Source organism: Phaethon aethereus (assembly GCF_964289735.1).
Source record: "Phaethon aethereus genome assembly, chromosome: 14".
NCBI lineage: Eukaryota > Metazoa > Chordata > Aves > Phaethontiformes > Phaethontidae > Phaethon > Phaethon aethereus.
This window is the reverse complement of record NC_138590.1, coordinates 21,583,122-21,604,948: the sequence shown is the minus strand read 5'-3', so window position 1 is coordinate 21,604,948 and position 21,827 is coordinate 21,583,122. Positions and strand designations below refer to the sequence as shown.

General features: G+C 40.7%; 1 protein-coding gene across 1 annotated transcript in view; it reads right to left on the bottom strand.

Annotated features, from left to right (window-relative positions):
• KDM3B (lysine demethylase 3B) overlaps positions 1-21,827 on the bottom strand; it is a 69,791-nt gene that overhangs the window by 23,638 nt on the left and 24,326 nt on the right. Inside the window, exons 3-14 of the mRNA XM_082006231.1 lie at positions 21,574-21,687; positions 20,994-21,099; positions 19,331-19,455; positions 17,855-17,923; positions 16,353-16,931; positions 12,528-13,773; positions 11,966-12,167; positions 10,386-10,600; positions 9,167-9,319; positions 6,524-6,631; positions 1,982-2,109; positions 331-610 (exon numbers count right to left, since the gene is read on the bottom strand). Of these exons, the coding sequence (XP_081862357.1) occupies positions 331-610; positions 1,982-2,109; positions 6,524-6,631; positions 9,167-9,319; positions 10,386-10,600; positions 11,966-12,167; positions 12,528-13,773; positions 16,353-16,931; positions 17,855-17,923; positions 19,331-19,455; positions 20,994-21,099; positions 21,574-21,687 (3,325 nt within the window). The remainder of the gene's footprint in view (positions 1-330; positions 611-1,981; positions 2,110-6,523; positions 6,632-9,166; positions 9,320-10,385; positions 10,601-11,965; positions 12,168-12,527; positions 13,774-16,352; positions 16,932-17,854; positions 17,924-19,330; positions 19,456-20,993; positions 21,100-21,573; positions 21,688-21,827) is intronic.

Below are 21,827 nucleotides of genomic sequence, written 5' to 3'. Positions count from 1 at the left end.
TAGTTATATAGTTACAAAACAGCATCTGAAATTATTTACTATCATTTTACAATCAGGATACCAGCTGCTTATTACTTAGAAAATAAATACAAGAACTGGCATTGAAATAAACTGGGAATGACAAGACACCATCTTCAGCTGTATCATCATCTTTCCTGCTTTGTGTATTCCTAAGCTTGTAAAAGAAAACTGGTTCTAAGAGGCAAAGGAAGAAAACTGACCCTCTTTTTTTCTATTTAGGGCTAGGTACTCTCACAAAGAACAGCAACCAAGCAGTAAGTTATCATTTATCTTTTAATTCCAACCCCAGAGGGCATGTCTTCTGCTCACCTTTAGTTTCTTCTTTCGCTTTTTGTGTTGCTAAATCTGCAAGCCAGTGTAAGGCTGACGATGGAGCTGTTTCTGGACAAAGTGGTCTGTTAGTCTTTATTTCAACAGTGTTATTGGTTGGTAATGTCTCTGTTTTTGCAGATTCTTCTATCCTACTATCAGTTGCTTCAGATTTTGGAACAGTGTCCATTTCTAGTTGCCCCACTCCTGCTGTCCCTGTTCCAGTGGAAAAGGTGCTCTCGTTTCCAGAGACTGATGCACTAGGATTTATAGTCGGAAGCTAAAACAAAAATAGGAACAACTGCTAAATATGGAATAAAGGGAAGAGTTCAACTTGGGAGACATTTTAGTCATCCAATGCATTGGGTTTTGTTTGTTCATCTACTTTAAGCACACAGCAGAGTTCCTTAATGCTTACGTAGCAACAGAATACAGGAGCCGCTTCTCTGTGTATATTAGACCTTGCATTGCAGTATGAATACTTACCACGTCATCTTTTAACACAAGCCCAGGCTTTTTGACTTCTTTTTTTATAGTGATACATTTATGTACTTTCTGGAAGGTTATTGATTACATGATTAGTTTAACTTTTAAAGATTTCCTTAGCATAATAACTGTGTGATTATGTTTAACAGCCTACTCTCATAGTCCTTAGGCCATACTTGCCTCAATGCTAACATTTCAGCTATGTTTAAATAGTTCATCACAAGAAATGCGTGCGTGTAGAACCAAGAGGTCTCATGAAATTAAAACAAAGAAGAATTAAGAGCAAGAACTGAGAGATTAATGAGTACAGAAAAGATATCTTAACCTTGAGAATAGAAACATCCTAGCAGGAGTGCTCAAACAAGGATGATAAGAAAGAATTGCTTAGCTGTACAACAGAAGGGGCAAACATCCAAGGAGAAGAAACTACCCTCAGGAGACCCATGACCATAAGAGGGAAAAAGGAGTATGGGGCTAACTCCCCAAATGACTACCGACAACCACCCGAGAACCCCGCGCATGCGTAATGTAGTTTTGCAATGCCAGCATTATGTAAATGTAGTAGATAGGCAGGGAGGCCTATTTCTATTAAAATTTCTATTTTCTGATTTCTCAGAAAATGTGTGAATATTCATGCCTTTAAGGTATATAAAGGATGAATTTTTGTTTCAGGGTATGCACGTTAGGTGGAGTGATCCCCCGTGCATCCAGCACTGCAATAAAGAATGCCTGCCTTCTAAACTTCAAACTAAGTGTTAGAGGGTTTTCTTGCCAACTTTTTCAGTAACAACAGAAGGACTTTTTGTGTGAACAGTAACAGAACTGCTCTAGATTCAGCATAACATTCAGGAACCATAACAAAATAAATGCTCATGTTGCAAGCTACTCATAGTGGTTTGTTTTAAGATACAGCATCAATATGAACGGCTTCCTACCCAACTTCTGCGTAAGAGTATTAGCCCAAATATCCACTTGGTAAGTAACAGTTGCAGCACACATCCCAAAAAAAAGTCCCAGAAGATTTTTGCTAAGCTAAAACACTCAGAATACATATGGAGAAAATAAAGTTTGTGTTTCACATTAGATTAGTCTACAGGAGCTACCATTTTAATAGGTCTTAAAAATATAATGTCAAACAAGGTAATTTCAGCCTCAAATTACATACCTGTGATATTCCATTAGTGACAGCTGGTCTCAACACTGATTTGTTCTGCCGGTTAATACATGGACAATTGGCTTTAATACCCCATTTGCCTCGTGCTGCATGAACCATGTCTCCGATATTGTACAGCGCTGGAAATAAAAGTTAAAATCTTTAATATCACATGTAAAGAAATCTAAAAACAAGGCGTTAACTGTAATACATATTCAGAGGGGTGGGGTGGGTTGGTTTTTTTTTTTATTAGTGCTAAGTATCTTTAAGATCATATGCTATAACAAGACACTTGTCTCCAAATAGTGTGGAGAATTTTGCTAGCACCATCTTAGCGGTGTCACCAAGAGGCTGGCAAGCCTGGCAAATCCTACAGATTATCATCTGCTCCTACACTTCCATGTAGGGTCCAATGATACTGCAATGAGGCAACTTAGAACCATCAAAAGAGGCTATATATCCCTTGCAGCAACGTTAAAAGGATCAGAAGCACAGGTGGTGTTCTCCTCTATCCTCCCAGTAAGAGGAAGGAGGTGACAAATTGAACAGGTTGAATGTCTGGCTGTGTGGCTAGTGCCATACTCAAGGTTTTGGCTTCTATGATCAAGAATCTAAATTTGAGAAGCTGGGTCTCTTGGGAGCTGATGGGATTCACCTGCCCAAGCAGGGCAAGAGAGTCTTTGCCAACAAGTTGGCCAGACTTATACGCAGTGCTTTAAACTAGATTTAGTGGGGGGAAGGGATGGATATTTGAGCAAGAGAGTCTGCTGATGTATTAGAAACCAACAGGGAAACACCTGGGGAAACACCTGTGAAATGCCTCAAAGGAATTTGGGCATGTTTCTCTCAAGAGGTGACAAGGTTGACAGCCCAGCTGAAGTGCCTCTATACACCAATGCATGCAGCATGGGTAACAAGCAGGAGGAGCTGCAAGTCATTGTGCAATGAGAAAGCTACACAATCTAATCGCTATCGCTGAAATGTGATGGGACAAATCACACAACTGGAGCACTGCAGGGGAAAGGGTGGATTGCTCTCTACGTGAAAGAATGGATTGACTGTACAGAGCTGTCTTTGAAAAACAGTGATGAACAGGTTGAGAGCTTATGGGTAAAAATTAGGGGCCAAGCCAACAAAGGAAACCTCACTGTTGGCATTTGCTAAAGGCAGCCTAAGTAGAGCCTGTTGACAAATTGTTCTTACTTCAAGTACAGGAAGCATCATGCTCACAGGCTCTGATCCTAATGGGGAAACTCAAGCACCTTGACACCTGCTGGAAAAGCAGCACAGCAAGCTGTAAGCAGTCAAGGAGACTTCTGGAGTGCACTGAGAATAATTTCTTAATCTAGGAGATAGACAGCCCATCCAGAGAAGCATTACTGGACCTGTTACTGGACCGACACGTAAGAACTAATTAGAAATGTCAAGACTGATGGCAGCCTGGGCTCTAGTGATTGTGCCCTGGTGGCATTCACAATCTTGAGGGATAAGATTAGAGTCAGGATGCTGAATTTTAGGTGAGCAAACTCTCAGTTGCTTAAGGAATTAGCGTATGGGATCCCCTGGGAAACTGCCCTTGGGGACAAAAGAGCTAAACAGAGCTTGCAGCTCTTCAAGAACTTTTTTCTTATAGTGCAAGAACTCTCAATTCCCATGTGTAAAAAAATAAAGCAAGAAAGGCAGTAGAACAGCATGGGTCAGTAAGGACCTCCTGCCAAACTAAAATGTAAGAAGGAAATGCACAGGCAGTGGAACCAGGGAAATGTATACTCGGAAGAATACAAGGACACTACCTGGATGTGTAGGGATGGGATCAGGAAAGCTAAGGCAAAGCTGGAGCTGAATTTGGCAAGGAGTGCAAAGAATAATAAGGGCTTCAACAGGGATGTTGGCCAGAAAAGGAAGATGAAAGAAAGTGTGCACCCCACCCCAACTAAGTAAGACAGGAGAACTGGTGACAGCTGACACGGAGAAAGCAGAGGTACTCAATTCCGCGCCCTCCCCCTCGCCTTCAATTTTCAGTGATACTCTCTCTTCCCACTCCTCTCAAGTCCCTGAACCTCAAGGCTGGGGCGCGGAGAACAAAGTTCCTCCCATCATAGCAGAATCACAGAATACCTAAAGATGGAAGCATCATCGAGCCCAACTCCCTGTTCCTCGCAGGACCAGCTAAAACTAAGCCATATGATTGTGACGTCCATCCAGACACTTCTTGAACTCTGACAGGCTTGGTGCCATGACCATGCCCCTGAGGAGCCTGTTCCAGTGACTGAGCACCCTCTCAGTGAAGAGCCTTTTCCCAATATCCACTCTGAACTGTCCTTGGTGCAGTTTCATTCCATTTCCTCGTGTCCTGTCGCTTGGTCACCAGAGAGAGGAGATCAGCACCTTCTCTTCTGCTGCCCCCCCAAAGAAGTTGTAGACTGCGATGAGTTCACCCCTCAGCCTTTTCTTCTCCAAGCTGAACAAACCAAATGACCTCAACGACGCCTCATAAGTGTTGTCCTCAAGACCCTTCACCTTGCCCTCCTTGCCCCTGTCACCCTCCTCTGGACACACTCTAATAGTTTGATGTCCTTCTTGTATTGAGGTGCCCTAAACTGCACACAGTACTGGAGGTGGGGATGCACCAGTGCCAAGTTTGAGACCACCTGAGGAACGTGAACATACACAAGTCCATAGGATCTGATGAAATGCACCCCAGGGTCTTGAGGGAATTGGCTGATGTAGTCGCCAAGTCACTCTCCATCATATTTGAAAAGTCCTGGCAGTCAGGTGAAGTCCCCAGTGAGTGGAAAAAGGGAAACATCACACCCATTTTTAAAAAGCATAAAAAGGACAACCCTGGGAACTACCAATCAGTCAGCCTCACTGCAGTGCCCAGTGAGATCACTGAGCAGATTCACCTGGAAGACATGTCAAAACACATGGAAGACAGGGATGTGCTTAGAGACAGCCAACACACCTTCATCAAGCACAAATCATGCCTGACTAAGCTAGTGGCTTTCTTCAATGGAGTGACTGCATCATTGGACAAGGGAAAAGCAACAGATGTCATCTACCTAGACTTCTGTAAAGCGCTCAGAACAGTCCCTCACAACATTCTTGTACCTAAATTGGTGAGATATGGGTTTGATGGATGGAATACTCAATGGATAATGAACTGGCTGGATGGTCACATCCAAAGAGTTACAGTCAACGGCTCTATGATCAAGTGGAAATCAGTAACAGTGGTAAACCTCAGGGGTCCTTACTGGGACCAATACTATTTAATATCTTTCTCAATGACATAGTGGGATTGAGTGCACCCTCAGCAAGTTTGCAGATGATACCAAGCTGAGTGGTGCAGTTGATTCACTAGAGGGACCTTGACATGCCTAAGGAGTGGGCACACGTGAACCTCATGAAGTTCCACAAGGCCAAGTGCAAGGTCCCACACCTGGGTTGGCACAATCCCTAGTATCAATACAGGCTGGGGGATGAATAGATTAAAAGCAGCTCTCTGCAGTAAAGGACTTGGGGATACCAGTAGATGGAAAATCAGATATGAGCCAGCAACGTGCACCTGCAGCCCAGAAAGCCGTCTCCTATCCTGGGCTGCATCAAAAGAAGCGTGGCCAGCAGGTCAAGAGAGGTGATTCTCCCCCTCTACTCTACTCTCTACTCTACCCCACCTGGAGTCCTGCATCCAGCCCTGAGGTGCCCAGTACAAGACAGCTGTGGACCTGTTAGAATGGGTCCAGAGGAGGAACACAAAAAATTATGAGAGGGCTGGAACACCTCTCCTATGAAGAAAGGCTGAGAGAGTTGGGGTTGTTCAGCCTGGAGAAGAGAAGGCTCTGTGGAGACCTTACTGGGCCTTTCAACATATAAAGGGGGATCATAAGAAAGACAGAGAGAGACTTTTTACCAGGGCCTGTAGTGACAGGACAAGGGGCAATGGTTTTAAACTGAAAGAGGGTAGGTTTAGATTGGGCATAAAGAAGAAATTTTTTACAATGGGGGTGGTAAGACACTGGAACAGGTTGCCCAGAGAAGTTCTGGATGCCTGAACCCTGGAAGTGTTCAAGGTCAGGTGGGATGGAGCTTTGAGTAGCCTGATCTAGTGGAAGATGTCCCCGCCCACAGCAGTGAGGTTGGACTAGATGATATTTAAAGGTCTCTTCCAACTCAAACTATTCTATGATTCTATGATTTTTAGAACCAGTTACATAAACAGACAAGTAAATGGTCACACTGACCATTTACTTTCCCTCCCTCCAACAGAAGAGGGAAAGATCTTTCTTGCAAGTTAACGAAATTTACTGATACAACTAAAAACAGCTGAGCACAAGAAGTCACAGCTAGTATCACAAGGGTGTTCACTTCAAACCCACAGCTTGATCTTACTTGAGTTACCTTCTGTTCAACCCTTCCGCTGTAGCAAGTCGAAGTCTCCTCTAAATCCATGCTAGAAAGGGTAACAGCTAGAACACCAACCTAGTATTTTTTCTACTTGCTTGCTCAGAATTGAGAAAAAATTTGGAATTTTTCCTTTCAGTTTTCAAGCATTACCTGTACCAGGAATGATCTGTGTTGGCATAAGATTCTCTGGTTCATGAGACTGACCCTTTGCACATTTCAGCCATGAGAAGACTTCCTCATCACCAATCTCCTCTGTCTCTGGAATAAAGACCCAAAAAAAGGTAAAATTTTGTAGAAAAGTCACTAAAACTTTACAATACAGAATGTTTCTGCATCCGTACTGTTTCTTTCGATTCTTCGCAGTGCAGGAGATTAATCTGGTGGTCTTAGAAATAAACTCTAAATACAGATAATTAGAACAGGATCTACAGCAACATCTTTGCCTCTTCAGATTATAAATCTACCACAGTCATTTCCCCTTCATGTCTAGTAGCTTGTTACTTTCAACGATCTAAAATTCTTGGCTTCTAGCCTCAGTTTTTTAATATCATATTCTTGTTGTCATTATGCTTTCCTACGTTACAGAGTAATTCTATCTTTTCTTGTCATTACCTCCCAAGCTTTTTCAACAAAAAGTATCTGCAGATTAGTTCCAGGAAGAGGAAACTAAGCTCTCCTGTCAGTATATCTACTTACGAAGCTAACAAGTAGCAAATTAATAGCCTGGAAAGTAGTCTGACAAATTTCTAATTCTTCAGATTTTAAACGAAATTGGGCCTACAAATATGTAGCTGCATAGGCTGCATGCCATTCTCTTCCTTTAAAAAGGAAGGTGGGGGCAAAGGGTCAGTGGGGTAGAATATGAGAAATATCATATGAAGCTTCATTTCAGGGTCCTTTAGACCTAGTATCTGCATGGGTTGTTTCTACAGCAAGTTCAGAAGTCTCCTGAGGCAAGTAATTGTATTTAAGTAATGCCTTGGTTCTACATTTTGGCCCATTCCAAAATTTCAGACTTGATTAATAATCCATAATTATAATACTGTTTTCAAGAAGATACCATTGATAAGCAATATACACACACACGCACACACACCCCCATCATTTGGCATTACAAAATATCAGTCTTTTTAATGCTGACGCTCCTCTGTACACCAGTGAGTAAAAACTTCTCATATGCCAGGAACATCTCTTCATTTTAACCCGGCACAGGTAAGGTTATCACATTTATTTCCTTGAAGTGAAAAGAAAAGGGGTTAAGAAACTATTGCCCTTCAATCATAGACATCTTTATAGCACATTCTGTCAGTGATATATTCAGTTTCAAATGCTTTTTCCAAACATGTATGGTGCCAGACACAAGAAAACCTATTTTACTTACTTTCAACTATTTCCACTGTACCCTGGTTAACCACATCTTAAAGATTGTTATATTCTCTCCTGGTGTATTCTGGCAGTAATTTCACAGGCTTCATTATTACACTGGGTCTGGCTGGGATGGAGTTAATTTTATTCATAGCAGCTCATGTGATGCTGTGTTTTAGCCCTGTGACCAGAACAATGCTGATAACACACTAATGCTTCAGCTATTACTGAACAGTGTTTGCACAGTGTCCACGTCTTCTGTTCCTCACTCTTACCCACCTCTGCCAGTGAAAAGATTGGGGGTGCACAAGAGGTTGGGACAGAACACTACCAACTGGATGACCCACACTAAGCAACGGGATGTTCCATGACACACAATGTCACACAGCAATAAAAAGCGCGAGGGGGGGAGTTTAAGGGGGCTAGCCATCTTTTGCTTGGGAAATCTCTGGGGCATGGTCTACCCGTGAGAGGTGGCAAGTGATTGCCTTTGCATCACTTGCTTTGTTTTGTTTTCTTTTTCTCTTTTTCTATTTCTCCTTCGCTTATTAAACTATTTTTATCTTGACCCACAAGTTCTCTTACTTCTATTCTTCCTCTCCTCTTCCCCCAGTCCCAGTGCCATGGGGGAGTGAGCAAGTGGCTGCATGGCGCTTAGCTGCCTACTGGGGTTAACCCACAACAACAACATAAAAATAAGTGACTTTGTATCTATTTAAAAAAACACAAAAACATTGCTTCTATAATTCATTCAGTCTTCTCTGACGCCTTTATCACAATATACACTTATTAACATCCAGTATTTTGTACATCTGCTCCATATAATAACTGCCACTAATAGCCCTGAACTTACTAAGATTGTCCACTGTCAGTCTCAATACAGTAAAGAATACGAAAAAGCAACCAGGCATTCACTTTTGTAAACACAGTGTGCCTCTATTTGTTAGAAATTGAACTTGGTGAACTTTTTCTGGAATTATAAACCCTAGTGTGTCAAGGAATCAAAAAAAGAAGAAAACTTTCCAGGCTAACTCCTTTTTAGAGAAAGGAGTTCTCTGCAATGTCTGCTTACTAGTTCATCTTGCAAAGTTTCTGAACTGTTAAGATATTACTGTATTTTTCCTTTATACCCTCTGAGGAAAAGATGGAACTCTACAGTAGTCTGTCTCAGCAGACAGCCTATGCCTGCTGATGTTATAATATACAAATTCTAACCAAATAGATAAAACACAGGTACCTAAGGAAACGAAGAATGGAACAGCAGCATGTAAGACAGTAGTACCAAAATTCCAAACCTCCAACCTCTCAAACTGATACTCACTAACTCTCCCACAAAACCTTCAGCAACTTCCCAGAAACTATCCCCACTGAAAGCCAGCCAGTTCACAGATTACAGCAGGGGGGAGAAGGGGAAAATCCAGTACTTACCGCTACGTGGGCGATTCTTCCTCAGCCGGTAACAGTCCAGACAGACCCCAAAACCACACTTGCGACAAACCCAATGAATATTGAAGAGTGTTGTCTCACATACATCACACATTTCTCTCACACCACGTACTGCTCGCTTCCATGCCACTTTCTCTATAAACAGAGGAGACATTAGGAATTATTGCTTTGACATTTGCATTTCTCCCACCTAATTTGAGAATATCACAGTAACATAAATAAAGAAACAATCCACAGAAACATGACTTGAGGGCAGAGCATAGAAACACATACTTTTTATATCCAGAGACACATTCTTTGAGTTGCTAGTCTTGTGACACTATTTAAAATCCCCATTTCTAAGAGAGGGTAAGGTGAAGTCCCAAAATGCATACGCTACAAGGAAATGGAGCACCTTACAGAGTTCTAGAGTAACTGAATTTCAAGGAGCACTTATGGAACTTACATAAAAATTATAAAACTTCTGCTAGCTTTATGAACAGATAATACGAACTTAAAAAACTATAAAGAATGCATATTTAGTTTTACTAATCGCATGCCTTTAAACTCTTTGGATTCTAAACCAACACATTCGCTGAGGAAGGGGAAGTCCTCTCCAAATGGCTGCCCTTCAACATTCCAGAAGCTAAAGCAAAAAATCAGATAGTCAGAGCTATCTATGTGATAGGTTGAACCGGATACCTTTAGAAAATTTTTCTAAACCCACTCTCCTTGTAGTGGCAACACTGTCAACTAGTTGCTCAGCTGAGTCCTTGCAGACTGAATGCAGGTGCTGCTCCCTCCCTAGAAAAACCTGAGCTTTTATGTGATGTCCCTGGAGCATAACAGGATAGGAATATGTAAGAAAAGCTGCTCGTTAAAGCATAGCTGGTCAGTGTGATAAGAGTTCTGGACTTACTTCTATTTTATTAGGAGCATGACTCCGATCATTTCTGCATTTATTGAAAAATAATGTAATGAAGGCTGGGAAAGTTACTGTTAGCTTCCTTGGTAGTAATGTTGCACCAATCCACAAGAAAAGTCCCAAATGCTGGCCCCACAGTTACACACCCCCCAAAGAAGTGAATATAGCCTTCTCTTGTGAAGAAAAGGCAAAGAATTTTAACAAGAAATTATATTACACTTTCAACTCTATTCCACTGCATTGTACACATATTACACAGAGAAAATGGATAAAAGAGACATCAAAAGCCCAGCTTACGATGTGGCTCCACCATCATCATTGCCTCCTTTTCTGACATAACAAGCTGGCAGAACTGGTCCCCAACATTGGCCAAGATATATTTGGAAGTTTCCAGATCAATGCCCTCTGCAGGGGAGGAGGAAGGAATCCATAGGCTCATGGCATCAGGGTCACTCTGTTGTGGGTTCAAGAAACCCTCTACTCGTAGAATACCTTTCCGGGTAAATATCAGCCTGCAGAAAACAGGATGGAGTAATTGAGAAGCTGCTCAACCACCTTTAACTTACAATGCCATCAATTTAAGGACATAAACCCAGAAATGGGGAAAAAAGGCTTGAGCTAGAGTGCTATACTCTACAGCCAGTACAATTATTACACAAATACAAATAACACAGAAAATAAGATACACGAAGGCAATGGCCACAAAACCCACTAGAATGAATCCCCAGGACCCAGTAAGCATTGGTGGGAAATTCCACATACAGGAAATTGCTACAGCTTGGTAAGTCACATTTCTCTGTACTATTAATAAAAAGTGATGACAAAATTCAATTTATTTGGGCTGCTGCATGATTTTGCTTGTAAAACTGTGCATGGTTCTCATTCTCTGTTTTAACTCAGAAGCAAGTTATTTCCCAAGTTTGGGGAGACCAGTATTTCAGTTCTGGCTAGGGCCGCTAGCACTTGGCAACTGTTCTAACAGTTCATATTACAAGACATACAAAAATCCTTATCGTACCTACTATTCTTGCCACTGCTCTCCACAGAGATGAGTCACAACTGCTTTATCAGTAGCTGTTGACTCTCCTAGTCTTTGTGTGGTACAAGGTATAACAATGTAAGTTACAGAACCCTGAATGTCTCCTGCCAATACTAAAGGTAACTCCATTTTCAAGCAAAAACCATCTTGTCTTTAACCTCAGTGCTAGATTAATTTTTAACAAGTTCAGGAAGAGAATCAGCTATTAGCCTTACTGGCTGGGTAGCACATACTAAAAATTCACTTCATCCTTTATATGCCAGAAAATGAACAAACATCTTTTTGGAAAAAGATGCATAGCACTTGCTAGAATAGGCAGATGAAGATGAATAATAAAGATGAAGAGAAGTATGACAGGCCAAAGAACTGTAAGACGTGTACACAACACCGAGAAAACACAGGCAGTGTCCTACTCCTAAAAATCAGTTCTGTACTCAACAAAACCTAGTCAAATATTAGCCTCACGCTGGCAGTGTTTAGTTACTTGTTGACCAAATGAAAACTTTATCTCTGAACTCCTTATGAAAGGGGGAGAGAACAGTTATTACATACAAACTGCTAACCAACAGTAAAATTCTCCCCAATAAAGCAAGTTCAATCTCCTGAGGCTAGACTTGGAGGCTCACTTAGTATCATATAGCTCTATCTTCCATCAGCAGCTCTTCCCACCCCGATGAGGGAATTCCAGTCAGACGATGCAGGGAAACACAAGACACTCAAAATCTTCGTTATTGTACACAAGCACGTTAAATAAGTAAAACGTAATTACTTTGTGCTTGGACATGATCCAAGCTCTGCACATATAGACTAGATATGAAGGAAGGAAGAATTTGAGCACCTCCGGAAATGGAAGAAGCGACATGCCACAGTTGAGTCATCCTGCTCTTGCTCCTTAAATTTGCGGTACCGCTCCAGACGGCACTCCCGGCACTTGTGCAGATGTGGAGCTACATTGATGCAAGAGCCATCCTGGAGAAAAGGCTCACCTGACTGCTTCAGCTTCCTCACCTTACTCATATCTTTCAGCACAGACTGGCCAACTGGGTGAGGCAAAGTAGAAGTAAAAAATCCATTAGTAAACTGCAATAGCAAAAGGATACTGGCCCCAATAAACATATTTTCAGAGACCTGTATGCTCATACCCATACACAAAATCAGTGAGACTGTTCAAGTCTGCGGCATACCACACTTTTGTCCTGACAAATATATGCTTTTACATTTCTCAAAGTGAACATGTTAATTCACACACAAGAAGCATTAAACTTTAGCCTTGTATCAACTGCCTGTTGAGCATAAATGAGGTTTACACCTGTGGTTAGTTCACATAGTTCACCACACAGGAGATATCCCAGTATCCCACCTCCTTGTGCTTCCAAGACACCCTGCATTCAAGTCATCACCTTTTAGGGGAGCTGTGCGAGGCCGGCCCTTTGGGGCTTGCTTCCCTTTTCCCTTCCCCAGCAGCAATTCAGCATTGTGCTCTGCATTGGGGCCTAGCTTTGCCATCAAGTGGTCTGGGATTCCCTTCATACAAGCCTTGGCCTGCAACTGGTCTTCCGAGTCACTCAAATCTGACAGGTCACTATTAGTACTGGAGTCTGAGTCCTGTTTGGATGTCAAGCTTCGCTCATCTAGAGAGAACCTTTTCACAGCTTCAAAAGGGGCTTTGTTCTCCTGTGAAAACTCTGCCTGTGAAGAGAAAAAGCCAGGCGGATGTCTGCCAAACACGCTGGAAAAATTTTTCAGAAGAGGATTGTCCTGCTGCCCAGGCCCAACAGCTGGTTTTTCTTCTGTTGGGCTGGAAGAAAGTGTGGGCATCTCAATAGGCTGTGTCAGGTTGCTGGTCGGTGAGCTGGAACGGCCATTCCCTACAGTGGAAGGGCTCTGAACACCAGCAACAACTGTCGAACCAGAACTGCTGGAAATCATCTTTGATGAGTCAGTTGTTATAAACAAGGTTTTCTTCTTAGCTAGAGAAGAGTCTGCAGAGGCGAGTGATTCCGGCCAGCCAGAAATGGCTTTATGACCCACAGGTGTAGAGGGAGTAGAAACCCCTGTCTGAGATGAAGATGCAAAGCCACTGAAAGGACTAAGTTCTACTTTCTCAGCAAATGCCAGGAAAGGGTTTGAGGGTTCCTCTCTTGATAACTTTGGGGGCTGTAAAAATAGGTTTTCATGACTATCTGGGGGGCGAGTATTCAACAGACTTCGTGAAAAGGCTGGAGTAAGGGTAGGCATAGATTCCACAGGCAGCTTCCGCTCCACAGAACTGCCAGACTGGGCTCCTGGTTTAGTGTCCGCTGAAAGAATTTTACCTTTACAGATTCCAGCACCCATACTCTCTGCACACTGCTTGAATGAGTCCCGACTAGAGGCATCTTCAGTCAAGCTCTCTGAAATGACTGTGAAGTAGTTACTGGAAGGTAGACTTTGGGACATGCATTGAAAAAACAAGTTTTTGGACACATCAGAGTCTTTCTGAGCCTCCTGTCCAGTACTACAGCCAAAAGGAAATCCAGAAGGCTTGTTTTCTGGAGTCACTACTCCGTTTGATTGGCTCCTTCCACCCCCAAATACCAAAGACTGGGAAGCACTTGGGAGAGAGACTCCAAATCCAGAAGCCGCCAAAAGTGAATTTCGGGAATTCTGAAACAAAATTAAGAAAACATTAGTCTTTTAAAGGATTCTTGTTTGATTCAGCAATACTTTTGTTCACCTAATTGTACAATTAGCCTTACACTACTACTTATCCACCTGCAAGAGAAACTTTCAGCAGAATTATTTACAATGAAGAAACTTCTTTGAAAGATTCTGCTAGACTAATTTTTCCTACCTACAAGCTATTGAAACTAATGAGCTAACAGTGTCCATTATATACTAAAGACACACAAAGAAAATTAACACTTAATGTCTTATCACGCTTTAGAACAAAAGTGTGACATAAGATAAGGTGAACTAACTCACAGAAGCACAAGTTATTTAAACTGCTGATTGTTTTAATTCAAATCAGCAAGAAGGGAACCTTAATTGAAACTGTTTTTCAATAATGTCCTGTCTTTCACTCTCCCCCAAGATCATCTTGACAAGCTTCTCCTACTTAACCAGCACCCTTGAAATAATTAACTTAGTTTGCAAAGTTAATTAAACAAAGCAAGCCCTCTAGCAGTTACTGAACAAACTGTTCCCGGTCACAGCAAGCCACATCTGCTGACAGGTAGACAGACGCCTATGAAGCGGTGCCTTCCAAGGGATTACTCAATTGAGGTTAAGCACAAAGGCCTGAATTTTTGTGAGCTTCAAATACTGGGAAGTTTTCTGACGTGCAGTTTTCTACTAGACCCATAACTGCGATATGGAATATTCACTTGCTCTCTCCTCAATTTACACTTATTCAGATTTTCCAATTCTCACAGTCCTACTGTAACTGATTATATTCTGTGACTAACTCATCAGTTCTATTCCTCTTCTTTGAGTTTCCACTTGGAAATCTTCTCATGAAGAATACTCACAATTAATACATTTTTATTCTAAGGCCATGTAAAATATAACCACAGCCTCTACACAACACATCTTACTGGTCATTGGCGTCACTGCACACCTACTACACTGTAAACTAACGTTTAGCTTGTTCCTCTTTATCAAACTCCAGCTGTAATGACTTTAAGAACATATTAATGCCCCCATGACACTTCTTCCAGAATTTCAGATATTTCTTTTTAGAGCCAAAGTAATTTTCACAAACCAAGTTCTAACATTTTTAAAAAGCATGTGAATATGAATGCAAACCAAGCTTATTAAGTAATTTCAAGGACCAAATCAACACTATGATAGACAGTCTGAAGCAATCACACATGTGAACTATCTACAACACTGCTGACTCCTCCTTTAAGGATTTATGTCAGGTTTCCTCCCTCAAGGAAAATACAGCTGGAAATGGACTAGTGGTCTACCTGCAGATTCTGAAGCCAGATTATTAATAATCATTTAAAGCAAGTGATTTGGGGCTGGGGGGGGAGAGAGAGAAGGAGAGGTGGTACCAAAATTTCTCAGCACAAATAAAGTTCTTCCTTAACACCATTGATGATAGATACAATTTTGACCATTCACCTATACAATTTGTAGCTGCTCCCCGTTCTGACCTTCCTTCTTCTGTTTTTTGTTTTTTGTTTGTTTGGTGTTGGGTTTTTTTTTTGGCAGGGGTGGAAGAGAGAACAGGTTATATTGTTATATAACAATTTACTTATGTAACACTCCTGTCTTCCACAATTCTATTTCTCCTTTACTCCTTACCATCTAGGAATCTTTATCCCAAGGTAAACATCTCACCTTTCCCCTTGTTCCATTAGCTTATACGAAAGATACAGGTGAAAGTAATCCATTTAACCTCCTGGCAATCACCCTGGACTCTCTAATGTATCGCCCATTTCTTTCACTTTTTTATACAGTAGACTACAAGTTTCTTAATTTTTGCTCTACTGAGAAGTAGGGTTTTGTTTTTGTTTTATTTTTTATAAGATTTCACTTGATTACTTCAGTCTTCTGTTTCATTTTTAACAGGGTTTCCCTTCTACTTTTCCCCTTGAAAACAAAGACACAACTAAAACGTCTTCAAGCTGCTTCCAGATTGAGCTCTTTATTAAAATTTATTCTAAAGGTACCCATCTCAACTTTAATTATTTCTTTGTTTTCAACTCTAGATAGTGTATGATGCAACTGGCTCATTTTTCTACTACAGAGCTACCACAGCTGTTGTTACAGACACGCTGGGCATCTATAAAAGGTCCTCTAAATGTAGCCTCATTGCTTTTTTTCTGGTTTTGAGGCTTTTTTTTTTTTTTTTTTTTTTAGTAAATGTTCAACTCTCTGCACAGTCTCATGCATATTTGTTTATATAAAGCCAAGAGATATTAAGTAGGTTGTCTTCCATATAACACAAAGTTCATTAAGTACAGTGCTTAAAATGACTTTTAAGACTGCATTTCTCAGATTAAGGCTGAATAAAGATGAGAGTGCTAAAAGGTTGTCTCTTAGAACCCCTCCACCAAATATATTTTCTTTTCACTTCTTAGATAATAGAAAGGCTTCCTTTGGGAGCAGAGGAATTCATCAGAGAAAAAGTAGTTTTCTCAGTTCCATGGACACACTTTGTAACAGGAATATGTTGCAGAATACCTGTTACAAATATGTATGTCTTTCTTGAATATGCTGGATCACGAGCTACTCACCTCTCCCTGGGCTTGAGATCGACCTGTTTTCAGTTTCTCCTGTCCAGTAACAGCTGGCAAACTAGTATCAGAGATTCTCACAGTTGTTAGTGTCAAAGCAGTCGTAGTAACTGCAGTTGCAGAAGTCACTGTGCCTTGGCCAACCTGTTCCAGTGATTTTCCTGCCTCTTTACATCCAGATCCAACTAGTAATGCTTGTCCAGCCACAGAGGAAAATGGAGTGAAGGGCAATGGTGTGTCACCACCAACTGGCTCATCTTGGACTACTAGTGTTCGACCATTCTCTTTGGTGTAAGTGGCAAAGCGAATATTGCGATTAATCTGAGGAATGAATGAAGGCAACTGCTTGGCCCTTGGATCCAGTCCTGTTTCACTACTGGAGCATCCTTTCCAGGGACCTCTGCTTGCCTCGCCTCCATCACTACCATTGCTATCCACCTCACCCCTCTCCTTTAGCTTCTTTGTTGCAGGATCACACCCAGAATCTGAAGCGTTTTTTCTCCTCCGTCCATCCTTTCCCTCCAGACTTTCTTTCTTCTTTTTCCCTTTAGATGATTTAGCTGCTTTTAGGCCCCCTCCCTGTAATAGCCAAAACCATGCAATCACTAAACAGATCAGGAATACCTGTTCAAAGAACATTTTTCTGTTAAAACAAAGAATATATTACACTGCTCTTAAGCTTAGGAATAGTTCTTTTAATCACAAATTGAGACATGTAAAGAAAGATACTATGTGAACAAAGAACACAAGCCTAAGTTCAGTCTTGTCTTTTTTTGTACTAGGATAGGGTCTTCACAGTAAGATTTTTAGCTGAGCTACTTTGCTGTAGCACATACCATATCATGGTAGATTTTAGGAAACATGGAACACAGCCATACTCCAACATAAGTCTTGCTAATGAATGAGAAGTATTTGTACACTGATTTTTGATACAAATCAAATCCCCACAGTTCTTTTGAAGGGCACACTTTCTGTCCACTACCCAAAGCCTACAATATTTAACTACAGGAGACAGCTTGCCCTTTAACCTAGGGGTAAAAACATAGGTTCAAATGTTATCATGGAACCTCTCAATCGAAGCAATAAAATACCACAAGCATAGAAGCCTGCTTCAGAGAAGCCAGGTGGTAATTTTTAGAAACGTCTAAAAAGGTCTGTGAAGAAGCATGGAGTAATCCTGTTAGAAAAAGGCAGTGAGCACAGAGACATTCTTTATCAGAGTGCTACCCTTTAAAATGGAGCACAACCATGTTTATTGGACTGTCCCCAAGATCCATGCTGAACTTAGTAAAATAGGCCTGAACGAAAAGAAAATAGATTGTTTAAAGAAAGTTATGACTGTCTCTTATTGGTAAAGAAAATTTTCCTCTTCCAATTACATTATCAAAAGCCTGCATTGAACATAGTATCAGTTATCAGTTGTTTCCACATTGCAGATGTTTTATATCTAAATCTTTATAAAATTGCACACTGTATACACAAGACCTGAACCGCTGCAGTACCTCGCTTGGAGAAGTGTTATCCATCACCACATGAATCAGTCGAGGATCCACCGACTTTATTTCACCACTCTAATTTTTATGCAGATTGATATTGAGGAGATAGGAGGAAGAAAAAAAGGTTAGTTTTTAATTCAGAGTATATAGTATCAACGTAAGAGACCTTAAACACAGGGTTACTCTGCAACCCCTCTCCCATTTGCATTTTCTTTCTGTCCCACTTCCTTATTAATACTATAGCCTTCCAGTTTACCTTCTATCCTTTGCTCCTTCTCTACTTCAAAAACTTTCAGATTTGATTCCTACCACTGTTTCCTTGTATATTTGTTCTACTGAGCATCTATAGAGGCATTCATTGCATTAAAACACAGCTCTTCTTAAATTTGAATTAGTATTGTTCTAGCCCACTGAACATTCACTCTGCTAGATGTAGAAAAGACTAATGGAAGGAAGCAGATCAATTTATGCTAACTAACCTTATGAGCATCCCCCCAAAAGGAGCAATGAATACTCAATCTCTGTAACTGTGCTTGGACATTACCTTTTTATTTCACAGTACATACACAGTAAGTTGTGCACTTCCTCGCATTATCTGCTGAAAGCATATACTCCACAATTTCAATGCCTCTCCAAAGTACTAAAATTATTTACTGTACATAGTATACTTTTTCTCCTGTGCACCAGCAATAGATCTAGTAGTGAAGAGTGCAGAATTACTGCATGCATACACAGGACTTACTGGGCACCTTCAGTGCATTTTTTCTGCACATGTATTTTACTGCACATACAAAAGGCTACAGGGGCAGAGGGCATGGGTCGAGACCCAAAAAACCCAAAAAGAGTTCTGCTGCTACAGCAATTTACACACAGCACCACAGCCCTGTTCCTAGTTGCTCCTGAAAAAGTAAGCCATTAGGAGCAGGCTGCTGGTAAGACTGAACTACCTGTCAGACCACACAGAAGCGTATAATACAAACCAGGTAACTCTAGCAGCGCACAGATTTTCTGTGCTGTTTACAACACTTACTAGGTTTACTGATAGGAACCGGGCAGAAGTAAACAGCCTAAGCTAAAATACATCAATCAATTTTGTTTAGACTAAGACTTCATCTTCTATGCTACGCTTGTTTCAAACCACTTGGAAGGCACAGGAAGACACAGTGTAAGAGACCCAGAAGGTAGCTTTCTGTACATCAGCACTCTCTCCCATCCAGAAAGCCACTTCCAATACTTTTTCATATAGAGTTCATTTCCAAAGAAGTTCTTACAGCTTATTTTACAGAAGTGGGCTGTGTATCATCACTTGTTGTGGAAAGTCATCATAACAGAAAAAAATCTGCCAATTGCAATATGGATACTCATCTTTTAAAGCAAAAAAACAAAGAACCGAAAGTACAAGTTTTGCTGAAGCTGTGATTCTCCACAAGATATTGAGGAATGGTATTTTAGGAACATCAAAGCAGTGTTTCATATTTTTACCTCAGTCACAGACACCTCCATAAGACGAGTTATTGGGTCTTGAAGGCTCACAACACCACAGATCCAGCTGTTTTCATCCTCTGGTTGGTAAACCTTAACTCTTTGGCCTTGAACACTGTAAGGACCTGGAAAAGAAGGACTTTGAGCACATTTTCCAGACCTGCTTTGTGTCATACTAGTTAAGGGTCACACAATAGAAGAGAGGTCTGTGCACATAATTAGGGCTTGAAGTGTCATCTTTCAGGTGGAAAGAAATTGAAAAGCAAGGGCTTCTGCTGCAAATCCTGCATAAGCCAAGTATTCTATTGTAAAAATCAGTAAGCCCTCATTGCTGTAACTCAAAACTATTGTAAAGACAAAATTAATACAGTTTACAAGTTAAAAAAAAATTGAAAGATCAAAATAAATCCACTCCTTTGACAAAATCAAACTAGATGGGGGCTCCTTGCTAAGTAAATTCTTTTGCTTTAACCTACGTGTCAGCAATTATGAAGCATCAATCCAATGGACAGTCATAGCATTCCGACTCAGTCCAGATGCATTCAATCCCAGTATAAACTGCATGCAGTTCAGAATAGAAACATATATTTGTAACTGTGAAAAATTTAATATAATTGCACAAGTATCCAACGTCTCTAAACCAACCAGTCTTAGTTCTGTGACACGGGTAATGGATCAGCTACAGAAAGGTTTCCTCCGACCCTGCCCTCACTCTCCACATCAGCATGCAGAGCTTTCCTCCTACCCTAAGTCCAGACAAAAAGAACTTAGTTAATATTAGATCACCAAAAACCCCATAGTCCAACAGCCTGTATCTAATACAACTAGAACCAGGTGCTTCAGAAGAAGGCTACAAACTGGACAATTCTGAAGCCACTTGCTCATATGAGTATTGTCCTCATAACATTTTTATCAATAAACATTTTATTTAACTAAGAGGCACCAAATCCACATTAAGAATTACATCATTGTAATTCAGTGTAATTCACTGTATTACAATTCATTGTAATACAGTGGCCTATGTCTACAGTGGCCACCTGGCCCATGAACCCAAGCTCTGGATAGAAAATCGTTTTAGCACTTGAACTAGAAGACCCCAACCTGACAACAGAAGCTGCAATCAGGCTTAACCCTAATACACAATCCAGACAACAGTTAAGGTATTAGCTCTATGCTTAGCAGCCACAGCCACACCATATTTTCAACTTTAACAATTCACTAATTATCAAAATGACAAAATTTGAATTTGACATAACAAAAGAAATTTTTTGAAGATCAAGAACTACAGAGTAACTTCACTTCTAAGTTTCCAGAATTATAGAACAGAACCATAGAACAGGACCAAAGCTTTAAAAATTCAAAACGAAGACTTAAAGTACAGGAAGCTGTGAATACATTGATGTTATCAAAAATATGTTGTCCTACTTTAACTACATCTTCAGTGATCATTCCCAGTAGGTATTTCTGGTTGTACCTCAGCAACTGCTTACCTGTATCTGCGACAAAATACTACTTCTTTGTAAAGAACTTGTAAAATAATACAGAAAATTGACCTTCCTAATCAAACAGTAACAGACACTACCACTATGCTCTTTCACAAATCCCAACGTAGTCTAACCATTCCACAACAAAGTAGCTCTGAGATAGAAAAGCACAGTCTCACCTCTACTAAATATCTCCTGAAGCTTCTGGTCACTGATCAATGCATTGACAGATTCTCTTAGTGACGGCTGTTCCTGCAGAATCTGATTTTGACTCTCTGTTCCCATCTGCCAACAACAAACAGTTTTAACATAAAAGTATAGTCTTTTAAGACAATAGAATCATAAGTTTTTAAGGGACAGCTCTTCTTGGACTGCTCTCATACTGACAAACAAAGCAAAACAAAATAAAAAAGTAAAATTAAGAAAAGCATTGCTGAACTTACCAGAAGGAAAAAAAGGACTAGCTACACAAAAGCTGTTACAAAACTTCCATTGCAATTAGCTACATGATGCTTGACAGCTAGCTCTCCAACTGACCAATACAGAGAGGAACTAGAACTTTTCAAATGCAGGTGGAGGTTAGTGTAAGCACATGGAAAAGCAGGGACACAAATGCAAATACATGACAGGGCAGTGAAAGGAGGAAGACAAGAATATGGAAGTAGAACAGTAAAAAACAAAACAAAACAACCACCACATTAATCTGACAATCACAGCACAAAGTTAAATTTGCATTCTAACTGAACACAGTTCAAATACCTGAAACAAACGTAATCCACTGGCATCAGACAGGAAACGTAAATGTCTGTCCAGAAGAAACTCCACTGGAACCACAGAGCCTAAACCCAGCTTATCTACTAGAGGAGTGAAGGTCTGTGATAAACAACAAAAAACAAAGGTTATAAAAATGACTGAGCACACATACAGGCCAACAACAGTTGTTTTCATATGCCATTTAAGTACCACAAAGAATAAAAAGTTTCATTTCTCAAATTGCGGCACCCAGTGTCCGA